The sequence below is a fragment of the Pochonia chlamydosporia genome, chromosome 2, assembly GCF_001653235.2.
Source record: "Pochonia chlamydosporia 170 chromosome 2, whole genome shotgun sequence".
Classification (NCBI taxonomy): Eukaryota; Fungi; Ascomycota; class Sordariomycetes; order Hypocreales; family Clavicipitaceae; genus Pochonia; species Pochonia chlamydosporia.
Window position 1 is genome coordinate 6,426,715 of NC_035791.1, and position 12,811 is coordinate 6,439,525.

Below are 12,811 nucleotides of genomic sequence, written 5' to 3' on the forward strand. Positions count from 1 at the left end.
ATGGTAGAATAAATATTCTACTGTGCACTTCGTGCTTCGGTGCGATTCTCTCTTTCAGTAAAATTTGGTCGCGGAGATACTTATGGTACATGGCGGTACTTCAAAATTTGCTAACATCCAATATCGGACTTAATTTGTAAGGATCCACAACACTCTGCGTCCAAGTGCTTCTGTGCCAGAAGTACAATTTAGTAGCTAGAAGTACATAGAGATGACGCTGGGTCCGCGGCCCCATATGAGCCTGAGACAATTTTCATCAGGCAATGGATTTTTAATTTTGGGGTTGTTTGCAATAGTGCTTATCCAGTCTCTGGCCCTCTTTGCTAATGTTCTTCTATACTCTGTACCGAATGGACGGACCCACTTGTTCTGGTCTCAACAAATTTCCGGTGTGGAGGTCCTTTCACGCGCAGAGGTTCGTCAGCTGGGAGAGATGTGCCTGCCACCATAAGCTCCTTTTCCCAGACAGAAATGGGGCACTAGTTTTCCTTTTTCTTCCTTCCCTTTATGCAGCCGATGCACACATGATTCACACTACCACTCTCTACAACAAAAAAGTCTCAACTATACTCGCCAGGGTGGCCCTGACTTCAGTGCATTCTCCTCGGGACCATTCGCGACAGCTCTAGCGTCTGTGTTTCATTCGGAACCTGAATCTTTCTGCTTCTGGTGGTGCATCGACTCTGGTCAGTTACCCATGTTGCGTATACACCGCTTGCCGAGACTTGTACCGACTTATCATCCGTTTTCACATTACTCGAAAATCGGAAGCGGTGGGTTGGCAAAAGTTGTTATTAATGAACAGCAACAGTTCCAAGGATCCAACTTCGAGCTTGATGACGACGTCAGACACGTCACCTGCGACGTTGAAGCTCCAGCGCAGTAGAAACATTGTTGTAGAGTGTGCGACCGCCTTCGCAGAGATCAAAACTCCGGAGGACGCATACAATGCGAATGTTGCAAACAAAAAGCTCCAAATAGCGGAAAGTTTTCGATGCCTTCGTGAGCTACTAGAGTCTGGACGAGAGTCTGGCGACGAAACAGAGCTTCAAGATGATATTGTGAGATATTCAGGCGAGTTGCAAGTCTTAAAAGACCGCGGCCGTGCAGACGCAGAACACGAATACGAGATTCAGGCCGAGTCTGTTTTGCAAAGGTTATCGGACGAGCTGATTCCCACAATAGGCCCTGCTGTCGTCAAAAGATCGCTCCAAAAACTTCCCCTCGAGCAGCGGCAGCAGTATGTGCTGGGCGATGTGCTTGTAAGCGATCAGACAACCGCCGCGGAACCAGAATACGGACTAGCATCCAAGGACCTGGACAGGCCTCATGGGGTACGGACCCTCCCGCTCGCTTAGACCCTGCGGAGTTGACATTCATCTGAAGGACGGGCCGACAACGGTCGTACAAGGCAATGTGCGCAAAAGAAAACGATACGCCTCCTCCAGCACAAAACAATATCCGAAGAAGAAGCGCCAAAGTAATTCTGACCCCCGAGCCGTTGACGAACAGTACAGGTCTGTGCGACGACAAGATGTGTTTAACATCATGCTCCGCCCCTCTCGAGAACAGTGCGACGAATTACCTGACCCTGGCGGAGACATGAACCAGCAGGAGAATGAGGCCACTTACCCTATCAATGGTAGTTTCTTTGACGCTGTTTGCAGCACTGCGACAGGCCATCTCACGAGCAATGTGACGCCTGCAGCTGGCACCCTGCCCTTTGCGGGACACTCAATAACTGCTCGGGAGGGCCACCAGGATAATACCGAAAACACCGTTGTTGTCTCTGTCAACGATGCTGATGGCAGCTTCATCGGAAATATTGAGCCATTTGGCAAATGGGATGACAAACGTGTCGATACAATCTTGCAAAATGCCGTCTTGAGGCCAGTCAGAATTAGACGAGGACGCCCTTTCGATCAAAGCCATTTAACTGCCATTTCCAGCCAGTCCGATCCGGAAGGAGTCAAGGTCATTTCCTGCATGATTCAGGCTACTGGAGATGTCATGGATCAGCGTTGCCAATACTGCGAGAAGAATTGGGGCATATTTGAAGACTGTGTCAAACTCAAAGACAGGAGTTTCCGACGGTGTGGCAATTGCGAATGGAGTCGTAAACGCTGTCGTGGCGCTTCCCTGCTCAAAGCGAAGCCAGTAACTGCCTCTCCATCTGCCGAGCAGTCACGAAGCGGTCAGAGTACCCAGCATGGCGGCATGGACCGTTCTGGTACCCCAGGGCAGTCGACTGGGTCGTTACCCACCATGACTCTGTCCCAAAATCGAGTCACGCGCAGGTCGCTCTCGGACGCGAGTACCGGCGTCCATGGGGTAACCAAAAATGGCCCTGTGGTCGAAACGTCAACAATTTCACCCACAGAGACGCAGCATGAGGCGCAGGCTATACATCACCTGCCGCAGATAACTTTTGAAGATAAGAGCGCTCGTGATGAGTTCTACACTGAAGGACTCTCTGACGCAGACTCTTATACCGGAGAGGCGGTGACGAGGAACGATTGGAGACTTCTCCAAGTCAAGACGCGATTTTTTACAAGCGCTGACTCGGTTACGCAGTACTGGAGTTGGGTGGAGGACAAACAATATTTTGAGCATCAGGTTCTCAAAGACACAAATCCAGTACAGTGGGGTTTGTTGCGAAAGCCTATCGATTTCGATGTTCGGCTGGAGGATATTGCAGAAGTAAAATACAGCGTAAAGTCGTTGCGCGTGCATCTCATCATGAAGGACACTACCGTAGCCTCCACAGAAGATGAAGCCCCAAGGGGAGACGTTATGGCCGTTTTCAAGAGAACTAGAACCGTGCGACGATTTCTAGACTTTCTCCGCAGTCGGAACTTCAGTACGATTGAGGAGGCTCCGTAAGTCAGGTGGATTTTCTTCTCTGCGTAGTCTTGTTGCTCTAACAATCTCCACATAGGGAATCGATGGTTCGCAGGTGGGGAAGCATGAAATCCGAAGTTCTATTGTCTGATGATGACGACGACACGAGCTAGACGTATTGGGCCTCCTTACATAGCTCTTTGAGCTGTGATTAGCAAGGATTTGCAGCATAGAGGGTTCTCTTTCGTGGCCGTTTGTCTTAAAGTCCACATCTCGAGAATATAAACTTGCTATGAGACAAATCTGGTAGTTTCATTAGTGTGGGTGGCGTCTCTCCGGCACCGCATGACGGCGGTGGAGAGGAAAAGTGATCTGGGAATGCTTTCGAGTCGGTACCGCGTTCCTGTCTAGACAACGGCAGTCTGAAGTCGAGCGAGATGCGCTTTCGACTCTAAGGTGCAGCGAGAGTAGGCTGTGTGCAGACCAGTACTGCATTCAATACTCAGTACTCAATACGACCTCGTATTGAAATGCTTCAATACTGAAGACGTGCATAACGTACTCCACAAGCGGCTTGGGCTTTTCACTAGCTAAATGGACCTGCCCTCCTTCAACATCGTATTTCTCCATCAAATATTATGGATACATCAAACAAAGAAGGCAAAATAGTGTTAGCTATTAAAGCTATTCAGAATACTCCCAAACTATGCATTCGAGCTACAGTAAGGACCTACGTGGTGTCCCATCGTACGCTGAGCACTCGCATTAAGGGAATCAGCGCGCGATGCGATACTATGACTAATTCTCGAAAACTTGAAATATAGAGGGATCCACAATTATTCACTATATCCTCAATCTTAGTTCGCGATCTTTGCCTCCCCGGCTCAAGGAGGATATGGAGAGTCGCTTCCTTGCGGAGAGCGACGCGCCTCTAGTGGAGTCTACTGGGCTTCAACTTTGTCAAGCGCCACCAAGAGCTCACTTCGCGTTTTGCGCGAAGATATGACTTCAGGGGGCCTTATGCGAAGATTCAAAGACAATTGGGCATTTTGGCTGAGCTTGTACGCAACACGGTCGCGAAATACTGTATACGTGATAGAGAATGGGTTTCGGTTATCCAGAGCATTAATTCTCGCGGCCAGGCTATCACGCAATTTATTATCGTTGCGGGGCAGTATCACCTGGCGAACTGGTATGAAGACAGCACCCTACCAAAGGCTTGGGTTATCTCTACGACTAATAACGGCTAAACTACAAATGAGAAAGCCGTAGAATGGATCCAGCCTTTCGAAAAGCACACTAAGCCGCAAACCCAGTGTGCATATCGTCTTCTTACGGATGGACGCGAAAGCCACCATTCAACGGAATTCGAGCTATTCTGCAAGGACCACAAGATTATGACCTTATGTATGTCATCTCATTCATCGCATATTCATCAGCCACTAGATGTTGGCTGTTTTGGGCCACTAACGGAGGCATATGGCCGAGAAATTGAAGGGTTAATGAGGGCGCAAATAATACACATTACGAAGACCGACTTCCTACCTGCGTTTTACGTCGCATTTAAAGCTGCAATAACAGAAAAAAAACATCCAGTGACCTTTTAGAGGTGCAGGCCTTATACCATTTGACCCATATAGTGTCTTATCACGGCTGGATGTGAGGAGGCTGCGAACGCCATCGCCAATTGAGGCAGTACCTGGACTACCAAACCCGGGGGGTTCCAAAGACCCCAAATAACCCAACTGAGGCGACTTCGCAGACATTATATTAAAAGGCGAAAAAGTCGCCACCAGGGAAGCTCTCCGACATCGATTTTAGATGCTATGGATCAATTTGCGAAGGGGACATGCGGAATAATGCAAAAGATGGCCCTATTGAAGGCTGAGGTCAAGCAACTTCAAGAGGCAAATGCAATACTAAGCAAGCGGCGTAGGGCCAGAAAAACGCGTTTACGACAAAGCGGGAGTATAACTATTGCTGAGGGTCAAGCTATTCAAGACCAGAATGATGTAGAAGAGCAGATATAGCAAGAAGATCGGCAGACGAGAGGTGGTAAGCCTCGGGATGAGACGAAGGGACGGCGATGTGGTGTGTGCGGCAAGACTAGTCATAATGCGCGAACTTGCCAGTTTGATGTGGAAACATCTAATGAAGAGGATAGCAGCGAAGATTAATTAGTTTCTTATGTTGTGGTTGTTTTCATATACTCTTTGCTAGAAGGTGGTTTAGAGTGTGGCTCTTGTTATGATGTGGTGCTCGCTATGCACTCACGTTATGCCCAGCAATATCCATTGAAAAGCAAGCACACAGACCCAATTGCGGAGGTGTTTACTCACTTTTATCGCCGCCTTCCTCCCTCCTAAGATTGTTCAACTCGATAATGGCAAAGAGTTTAAAGGAGCGTTATTAATCTTGCTGCGAAAGTATTGGATGCAGATCATTAACAGCACCAATGAGTCCTCAGTATGGTAGTAAGAGTCCGACATCCGTCTGACTCTTGGCGTGCCGCCATTATTCTCTCGATGGCTATCAGAATTTGGTCCAACTGGCCAATTAATGCTTCCCGTAGCCAGCTGCGTAATGTTTGGCATAAGGCGATTGTTGAAGCGTCTAGTCGATTCCGAAGCCTCGTCACCATGTCTCCATATACGGAAAATAACCTCTCGCACTCGCAGACATAGGCGCCACAGTAAGTAAATCCAGCGCCATCCTGCCCAGTTTCGGGTATTTGAGTCGCCTACTGTGCCAGTATTCGTATGGATCTATGACTAAGGCGTCAGTATCGTGTATGCTGCGCTGCCACTCATCATACTCGTCAAGATGCAGGCCCGCGACGCTAGATGATGAGGGAGACGCTCCGGGAGACGCGTCATAAGCCTGAGTCTGCGGAGTAAGCCCTCGTTGCTGTCCAGACAAGGAAAAGTTCCTCACTGCTTAATGACCCAAAATGGGTATGGATAGGGCTAGTAAATGGCCGTGCCCTCTGTCCCCTGTAAGTTCTTTTTTGTCACCTTCTCTTCGTTCGTTAGATTATAACCGTCGCTTCCCGAAACATTAGCAAGAAACAAAACCGTTTGAGCACTTGACTACCTGGTACAGTAGCTAATTTGCATAAAATAGCTGTTGACGTGGAACAGCCTGGAACAGCACAATCGCGCACTGCAATCAGCTTTCTTTTTATGACAAGACGCCCCTCCAGAGTCCAGGCTGCATTTCTAGTCTGGATAACGAGGGCAACACTTAAGGTCTCGGGACTCTGCTTGAAGGAAGTTAATAGTAACGAATTAATATTCCTCCGAATGATCCTCTGGCGTCTTGTAACCCTTCTCGATGCTAGCCACTAATCAATGTGGCACCAGTCGTTAAAGCCGAACGCAAATGATGGTCGGGTCCGCAGTCTGCCAGAGCACCAAATTCGTGGATAATGGAAGTGTCCATTGTGATGCAGAAGACAGGGACTGTTGTTCTAATACAGGATGGATCGAGACACGAAAACGTATGACATAATTATGTTATTTCTCTGCGAGACGGGGCTGGAGCACATAGTGGTAACATGCTGCCACTGGAAGGAAAATATGCGATCACAATGCTACTCGTTCTTAGAATCCAGTGACAAGTCGCTAAAAGTTGATGAGCCTCGGCGATAGATGACTACATCGTTTCGATGAGGTGTGTCATGAGATGGAGCATCCAGGACGCAATCAACTGGAGCTTCTCGACAAGGTTCACGGGTTGGCCTGGAGGCATAGGTGGAGTCGACCCTGCGGGTATTAGAGTAGAAAGACAAATTCGCATCAGGAGATCTGGCTGAGGGCTGCTCCCAATGCCGGCAAGAAGTGTCTAGTAGGTCTTCCGTATTGACCACGAAAGTCTGAAGCAATCTGTCGAGCGTTTGCTTCTCCTGCTCCGAGAGGTAATAGACTTTGACTTCAAAGAGGGCATCTTGCTGCTGACTGCTGACTTGTTGCTGGCGGTGCTGTCGCAACTGTCTCTTTAAGCCTTGAATTTCGACCGTTAAATCATCGATGATTTGTCGATAATCGTCGGCATCATCGCTGTGGACCACTTTGGACCATGCCGTTGCGCGATATTGAGTTGGCGATGGCTGGCGGTCAAAGGGTGAGCCCGACAGTTGTTGATAGAAAGGCAAACCTGCAATTGTTGGTATTAAACCTTCTTTAGTAAAACCAAGGAATTGCCTAGAGAGCTCGCCATACCGTTTGCATAATCTAACAAACCGAGTGTTGAGGCTGGGTTTTCGTTGCAGTAGTTGAACCAGTTTTCAGCATCGATCTGGCTCTCGGTCGATAAGTATTCGCGGGGTGATGGGATGTTGTTTACTGTCCCGACTTCTACGGAGCTCATCGTGGCATTGAAGCACAAGTGTGTTGTTGAGAGGTAGTGACACCAGCACCACGCCTCATTTTACGCGTCATGATCTGGTGTAATGGCTGTGCAGAACCCTGTTTTATTCCAGACATCAACGGAATGCGCTGTAGCTTGTACTCATCAACGAATCAGATGAAATGGAGCTCACTCCGATGTTCAAACACGTGGACATGGCGGTGGAGCCCCCTCAGGTAGCCAACGAAATGCGGAAGCCTTGTGTCACAGTTGTTGTTGAACATGATACAACATCACGTGCAACGTCCAGCCTGCGCCTTCCATAAATAGCCTACGTTGGCGGCATCTCTTCCGCTGTGACGTTCAACAAAATACACTAACTAACTAACTATTCAGATCTGGGTGCTTGAATACCAGCCAACCATTAGGTGCTGTTCCGCCTCCTTTGGCATTTGCATCGCGCAAAGGCGGTTGAGGGTGTTCCGCTGGGTGGTTTGTTCTGTTGAACGTCACAGCGGAAGAGATGCCGCCAACGTAGGCTATTTATGGAAGGCGCAGGCTGGACGTTGCACGTGATGTTGTATCATGTTCAACATATTTTTCGTCCAGCGACCGTGAGGGTCGCTCAGGTCCCAATGGGGCATAGGACGTGCTAGGCTAGTGATTGGCTACGATCTAGGTACAAAGGTGGGGGACCTTAGTCATCGCCCAGTTACGAGCGTCAAAACGTCCCCATTCTTCCCCTATGGGACGTAAACAAACCGCTATCTAACATAGCATCGGCTCTAAGGCGCTCTCAGTTGGGCCCTTCGCCCGTCAGCGGGCTATGGGGCGCGGCAATAGCCGCATAATATAAGCGTCTTCATGAGAGAGGGTCAAGTTAACCCTTTTGCGTAGGCTGCGTGGTGCGGCCTGAGAGCAGGAGCCGGAGTTCCGAGGGTGCTACCAACGCCCTCGGGACTACCAAAGCCCGCCCAGATCTGAATAGCGGGTGCAGTCCCTGATGCATAGGGTCTGAGGCCCCCACGGCGACAGGCTAACTGATTCTGTAGTTTGGGTTCAGTAAGAGTTCCCGTGATTGCCCAAGCCAGTTTACTGGCAGCTTGGTGAATAAATTTATGGTATCCTATTGGAACGAGAGACTAGATTATAGGCGGGATATTTAACCTTGCTACTATCGGTTCCGATCCGTTAGATCTCTTGTGTGTTCCAACAATTCCACTATTTATGATCAATTTTGTCTCGAAGCCGACTTAATAGTATCTCATAACCGTGATGGTCGCCAGATTAACATACCCACCCCTTCACAGTCAATAAGACGCCCGTCGGTCTCTCCAGATATCCCATGCAATTGTTGGCTCAACAGTGTATGCCGGTGGTCTGGGAACGGTGATGTATCTTCGTAGTTGTACATCCGAGTCCCCGCTTGGGAATGAAGCCCTCTCCTCCGAATCGACAGCTAACCTTGGTCTTTCCTCCTCCTGGTTTGGACCTCGCCAAGATTTGTCATAGAAGCAGTGACAGTTATCGTGGTTAACAGGGTACTGCCAGAAACCTTCTTGGCTGTCACTTGGCTGGGACCCCGAGGAACTTGCGGATTTGGCTCCCCCGCTCCGCCCAATCGCGCGACGTCGCGCGACCTGGGGTGAGCCGGGTGAGCCTTGTAGGTGTGTGTCGCGCGGCTGGGTGAGCCAGGCACCCGCGCAGTTAGAAAGGCGGGCGAAGCCGCGCTCTAATTGGCCGCAATCTTGTGACCTCATATATCAGCTATTTTCCGTCGCTTCTTACGCCCACCTCACCTTCAATCCTCATTACATCGCGGACGTGTTCTACATCTGGTATGTGTCGGTGAGTTGATAAATTATTACTCTCGCTGTCATGTTAGCTAATGTCACCATCAACTTCGTTAGTCGATTTACTTCATACACGTCCCTGCGGGAACCCTGACATACGGGAAGCAATTATTCTCCTGTGAAGTCACAAATGGCCCGCAGCCGATTTGACATCATAGATGCCAACGGAGAAGTGAATGAACCTCAGGCATCGGATCATGCACCGCTTCACCCGCATACAACACACTGGTTGCCTAGCTGAGCGCCTTTGAAGCAGTCTGTCTCGCGAATCATTGACATCGAGGTAATCGGAGGTACGAAGATGGATGCAAATGTTTTTGTCATCAAAACTCATAATTGGCTTCTTCCATAATCTTGCATGGAGCCTCATGCAGTCATGTTTCAGTCGCAATTTGTCACAGGGATATGGAAATCATCCATTGGATAGAAGATATGGTGGTGTGAAAATCGGGTTGCCTCTTCAGAGTCCAGGAATCGCGTGATCCAGCAGATCATCACGGATTCGAACCATCTCATGAGCATTGGTAGGCAAAGACGTAGCCGTTGCTACAGAATGATTTGCTCGTGTGGAGGGTATTGTATCGACATGAATATTTGCATTGGACGAGAAACCCTAACTTGAGCTCTGAATCGGCGTGCATGTCTCTTGGTTGATGAACAGTACCCAGAATTCTCTGACGGTTCTACGATCTGTGGGCCAGAGTATGTACGGAGTTCAGTTTAAACATGAATGAATGACGTGGTGATGGATGGTCTGATAGATTCAAGAGACCATTTGAGGACAAGGCGGATGTATTCGCAGAGTACTCATCGGGGGAGTGTCCATAAGCCAGAGGAGTCATGATGCGGATACTATCGCATAAATGAAGAGTATCCGTGCCGAGGATGCATGCTATCGCATCTTAACAACTCTTCTACATAATAATCAGACAACGCTTGGTATGCTTATGCATCTCTATAGCATCCCCATCAACCATTTATGTCACGTACTTCGACTGTGTTATCACGAGAGCTTCATTGAGCCCGAGGACTCGTCGCTTCAGGAGAAATAATACCATCTCGCATCTCAATGTGTGTGCAAAAGCAGCGCGATTCTGGCAAGACGGATTCGTCCGACTTTGTGATTGTTCGCTGTCGGCAAACCTATGTGGCTGCTGTTACGTATAAAGGGTCAAAGTTGCATCTACACCACTGTCAGCCCAACTCTTTTCTTCGATCATTAATTTTGTGTCGCCACCGTACTCGCGTGTACCCCAACCCACCTACCGGGCAAGAGGATCAGTGGCTCAGCGTAAACTTCCGTCTCATATTCTATGATGAGAGGGACAATTCGGTATTTCACAGGGGCGGTGTCCAGGAGTGCAATGTCTCGTTTTTTCCAAGTAAACAGAGCTATGTGGAAATTTGAAAGCTCAGCGTTCTCTTGTACCAGAGTTTGCCTCAGCATGACCTGAGCTTGGTGGTGTCGAGAAGGTTTGGTTGGATAAGAATCTTTTGAAGTCAAAAGTCAAAGAGAAACAAGCCTAATCCAGCGCCACGTACCGCTGCAAGTTTGAGATAACTTAACATGAAAAAGGGATGGGGAGTAGGGGCTTGTCTCCTCTTAACCAGAAACTTGCTAGCTACTAGTCGAGTTGTCTTACAAAGCTCTGCGCAAGCCCCAAACTGCTCGTCATGTATAACAGCCCAGTATAAGACCGGAATCACGGCGGACCCAGTTTCCTTTCTCAAAGGAGTTCCTGGGTTGTGGCTGCTTTAACCTGAGCAGTCCCTCAGTCTCACTGAGTTACCTGAGCACGCCCCTGAGCCAACCTGAGCCAACCTGAGCCAACCTGAGCCAACCTGAGCCAACCTGAGCCAACCTGAGCCAACCTGAGCAACTCCCGGAGTTTCCCTGAGCTACTTGCTATTGGTGATACTGTATCATCATGCTCTCCTCTCTTTTGACTCAAGAACGATTACGCGGACTCTACGCGGCCATCATGCACACGCCTCTTGTGACCCGCTTCATGTGGGATAAGAATCAGTAGAAAAACCAATTAATTACTTGGAAAACATTCTATTACATGAGATTTATGACGATCCTCGGTGTCTCCGATAGCTGCCTAGACCCAATCTCCAGACGAAACGCCGACTTGGAGTCATACAAGTCTCCTGATCGTTATGATGGAAACCCGTGGAATCATGAGGCCTCGTAAGTCCTCTCCTTACCTGTAGCTCTCAGTGCTTTCTCTGATTCATGACACATCTAGTGGAGTATAGTCATCAACCTAGCTCTTTGAAAACACAGTGGATGTTTATAAGGCCCTATCCTTGCGTCTGATCCTATCGTGAGCAGGACTCATAGAGGTTTGCTTCGGGTTAGCCACACTGCCAGGTAGTAGACTACAATCAATTTAGTCTTGCAAACATAAGTTCTATATAGAGCATTTATAGGCGGTTAAATTTTGCATTAGTACTCTAAACGAACAACCTTATCTTAGCCAACAATAAATCTATCACTAGCAGCTAAGCTAAAGGAAAGCCTAGATATCATTACTCAAGAGCCTCGTACCATATATAAATTGGACAAAATCGATCATTTACACGGACGCGGCAGCGCATGTACTAGACCATGAGGCGAATTCGACACTGTAGCATGTGATGCCTGTGAATGGTGCTTTGTTGGTGGACCCGACGACGAGCTTCTAGCACATTCTTTTTGTAAGGCAACTGCCACCACCTATCTATTACTACATGGGACGGATGTCAGCAGCGTGCCTCACTGTTCTCATATATCCAGATTAGACGAGTTCTTACCTGGCTTTGCGTTTTTAAGGCACAAAATTTCGAAGCGCTGTAACCGTCATGGGCCAATTTTATTGCGGAATATATGTCTCCACTCGCCTCGACAGGATTGAGATTCTCGACAGTACTAAAAGCTCAGTCCTTTACATCGCCCAGGTTCAGAAGTGTCAACCACAGCTATCTATTTTCCGTCCTTCGGAACTCACACCCTGCGAAGAGCTCGTCGCAATAGTAACATTTCATAGATTCTCCTCCAGAGTCGATATCCGAATGAGCGATGGCCGGCAGCTCAGCGCTTACCGCAGGTACCTTTCATCAACAACCCGGCTCAAGACTGAGACGTTCAGGTGGAGTTGGAGACAAGAAATGCCGACGTCTCGTAGTTTCTGTCTCGTCGACGAGGACGGGAGTGGCACTGTCGCGAAACTGACTCAGGCGACCTCGCCTTTGAGGAGGCAGCTAGGGAATATTATTATTTTCCAGAATTATAAATTGCCAGTCATCGACGTAATCGTTGTTACTGGGCTCTCGGCTCTTGGCTACGGGTGGTTGCATCGCAAAATGTCAACTTCGGCGATCAGTACTTGACGACGGCGCGCGGTCTTGTTACGCACACCTTAAAACTTTATACAAAAGACACTTTTCAACTTACACTGCAAACATCCCAGTTTTGAAAGAGGACATCCCAATTATAGTAGGGCATACTTATCTTGTACGACATTACCGTACTATTGCTTCATACTAAATTTATAAGCTATGCTTACTGGATATATAGGGAGAAGTAGCTACAATCTTTGTTGACTTAGTGTGAATAATGTAGGGGGACATTCTCAGGCAGATGAGTCGCTGCCTAGCGGCACGGGCCATTACACTAGGCATACATATACATAGGTATGAGAGCTCTCAGCTAGAGTCGAATAGAAGCAAGTTATCACAACTATTTTAATTCACACAGTACTACTAATATTGGAATCCGCAAATAT

The 12,811-nt window shown here is 48.4% G+C and overlaps 2 protein-coding genes across 2 annotated transcripts; one reads left to right on the forward strand and one right to left on the reverse strand.

The window, feature by feature from the left end:
• Nucleotides 1-797: 797 nt before the first annotated feature.
• VFPPC_12217 (hypothetical protein) lies at nt 798-3,014 on the forward strand (the record flags this gene model as incomplete). The annotated part of the gene is made up of 3 exons (XM_018290157.1): nt 798-1,334; nt 1,387-2,879; nt 2,939-3,014. 3 exons carry the CDS (start codon nt 798-800, stop codon nt 3,012-3,014), a joined length of 2,106 nt encoding a protein of 701 aa, XP_018136435.1.
• A 3,419-nt stretch (nt 3,015-6,433) lies between these two features.
• VFPPC_12213 (frequency clock protein domain-containing protein) lies at nt 6,434-7,209 on the reverse strand (the record flags this gene model as incomplete). Its single annotated transcript, XM_018290156.1, has 2 exons — nt 6,434-6,996; nt 7,062-7,209. The coding sequence occupies 2 exons, from the start codon at nt 7,207-7,209 to the stop codon at nt 6,434-6,436; spliced, it is 711 nt and encodes a 236-aa protein (XP_018136434.1).
• Nucleotides 7,210-12,811: the final 5,602 nt, after the last annotated feature.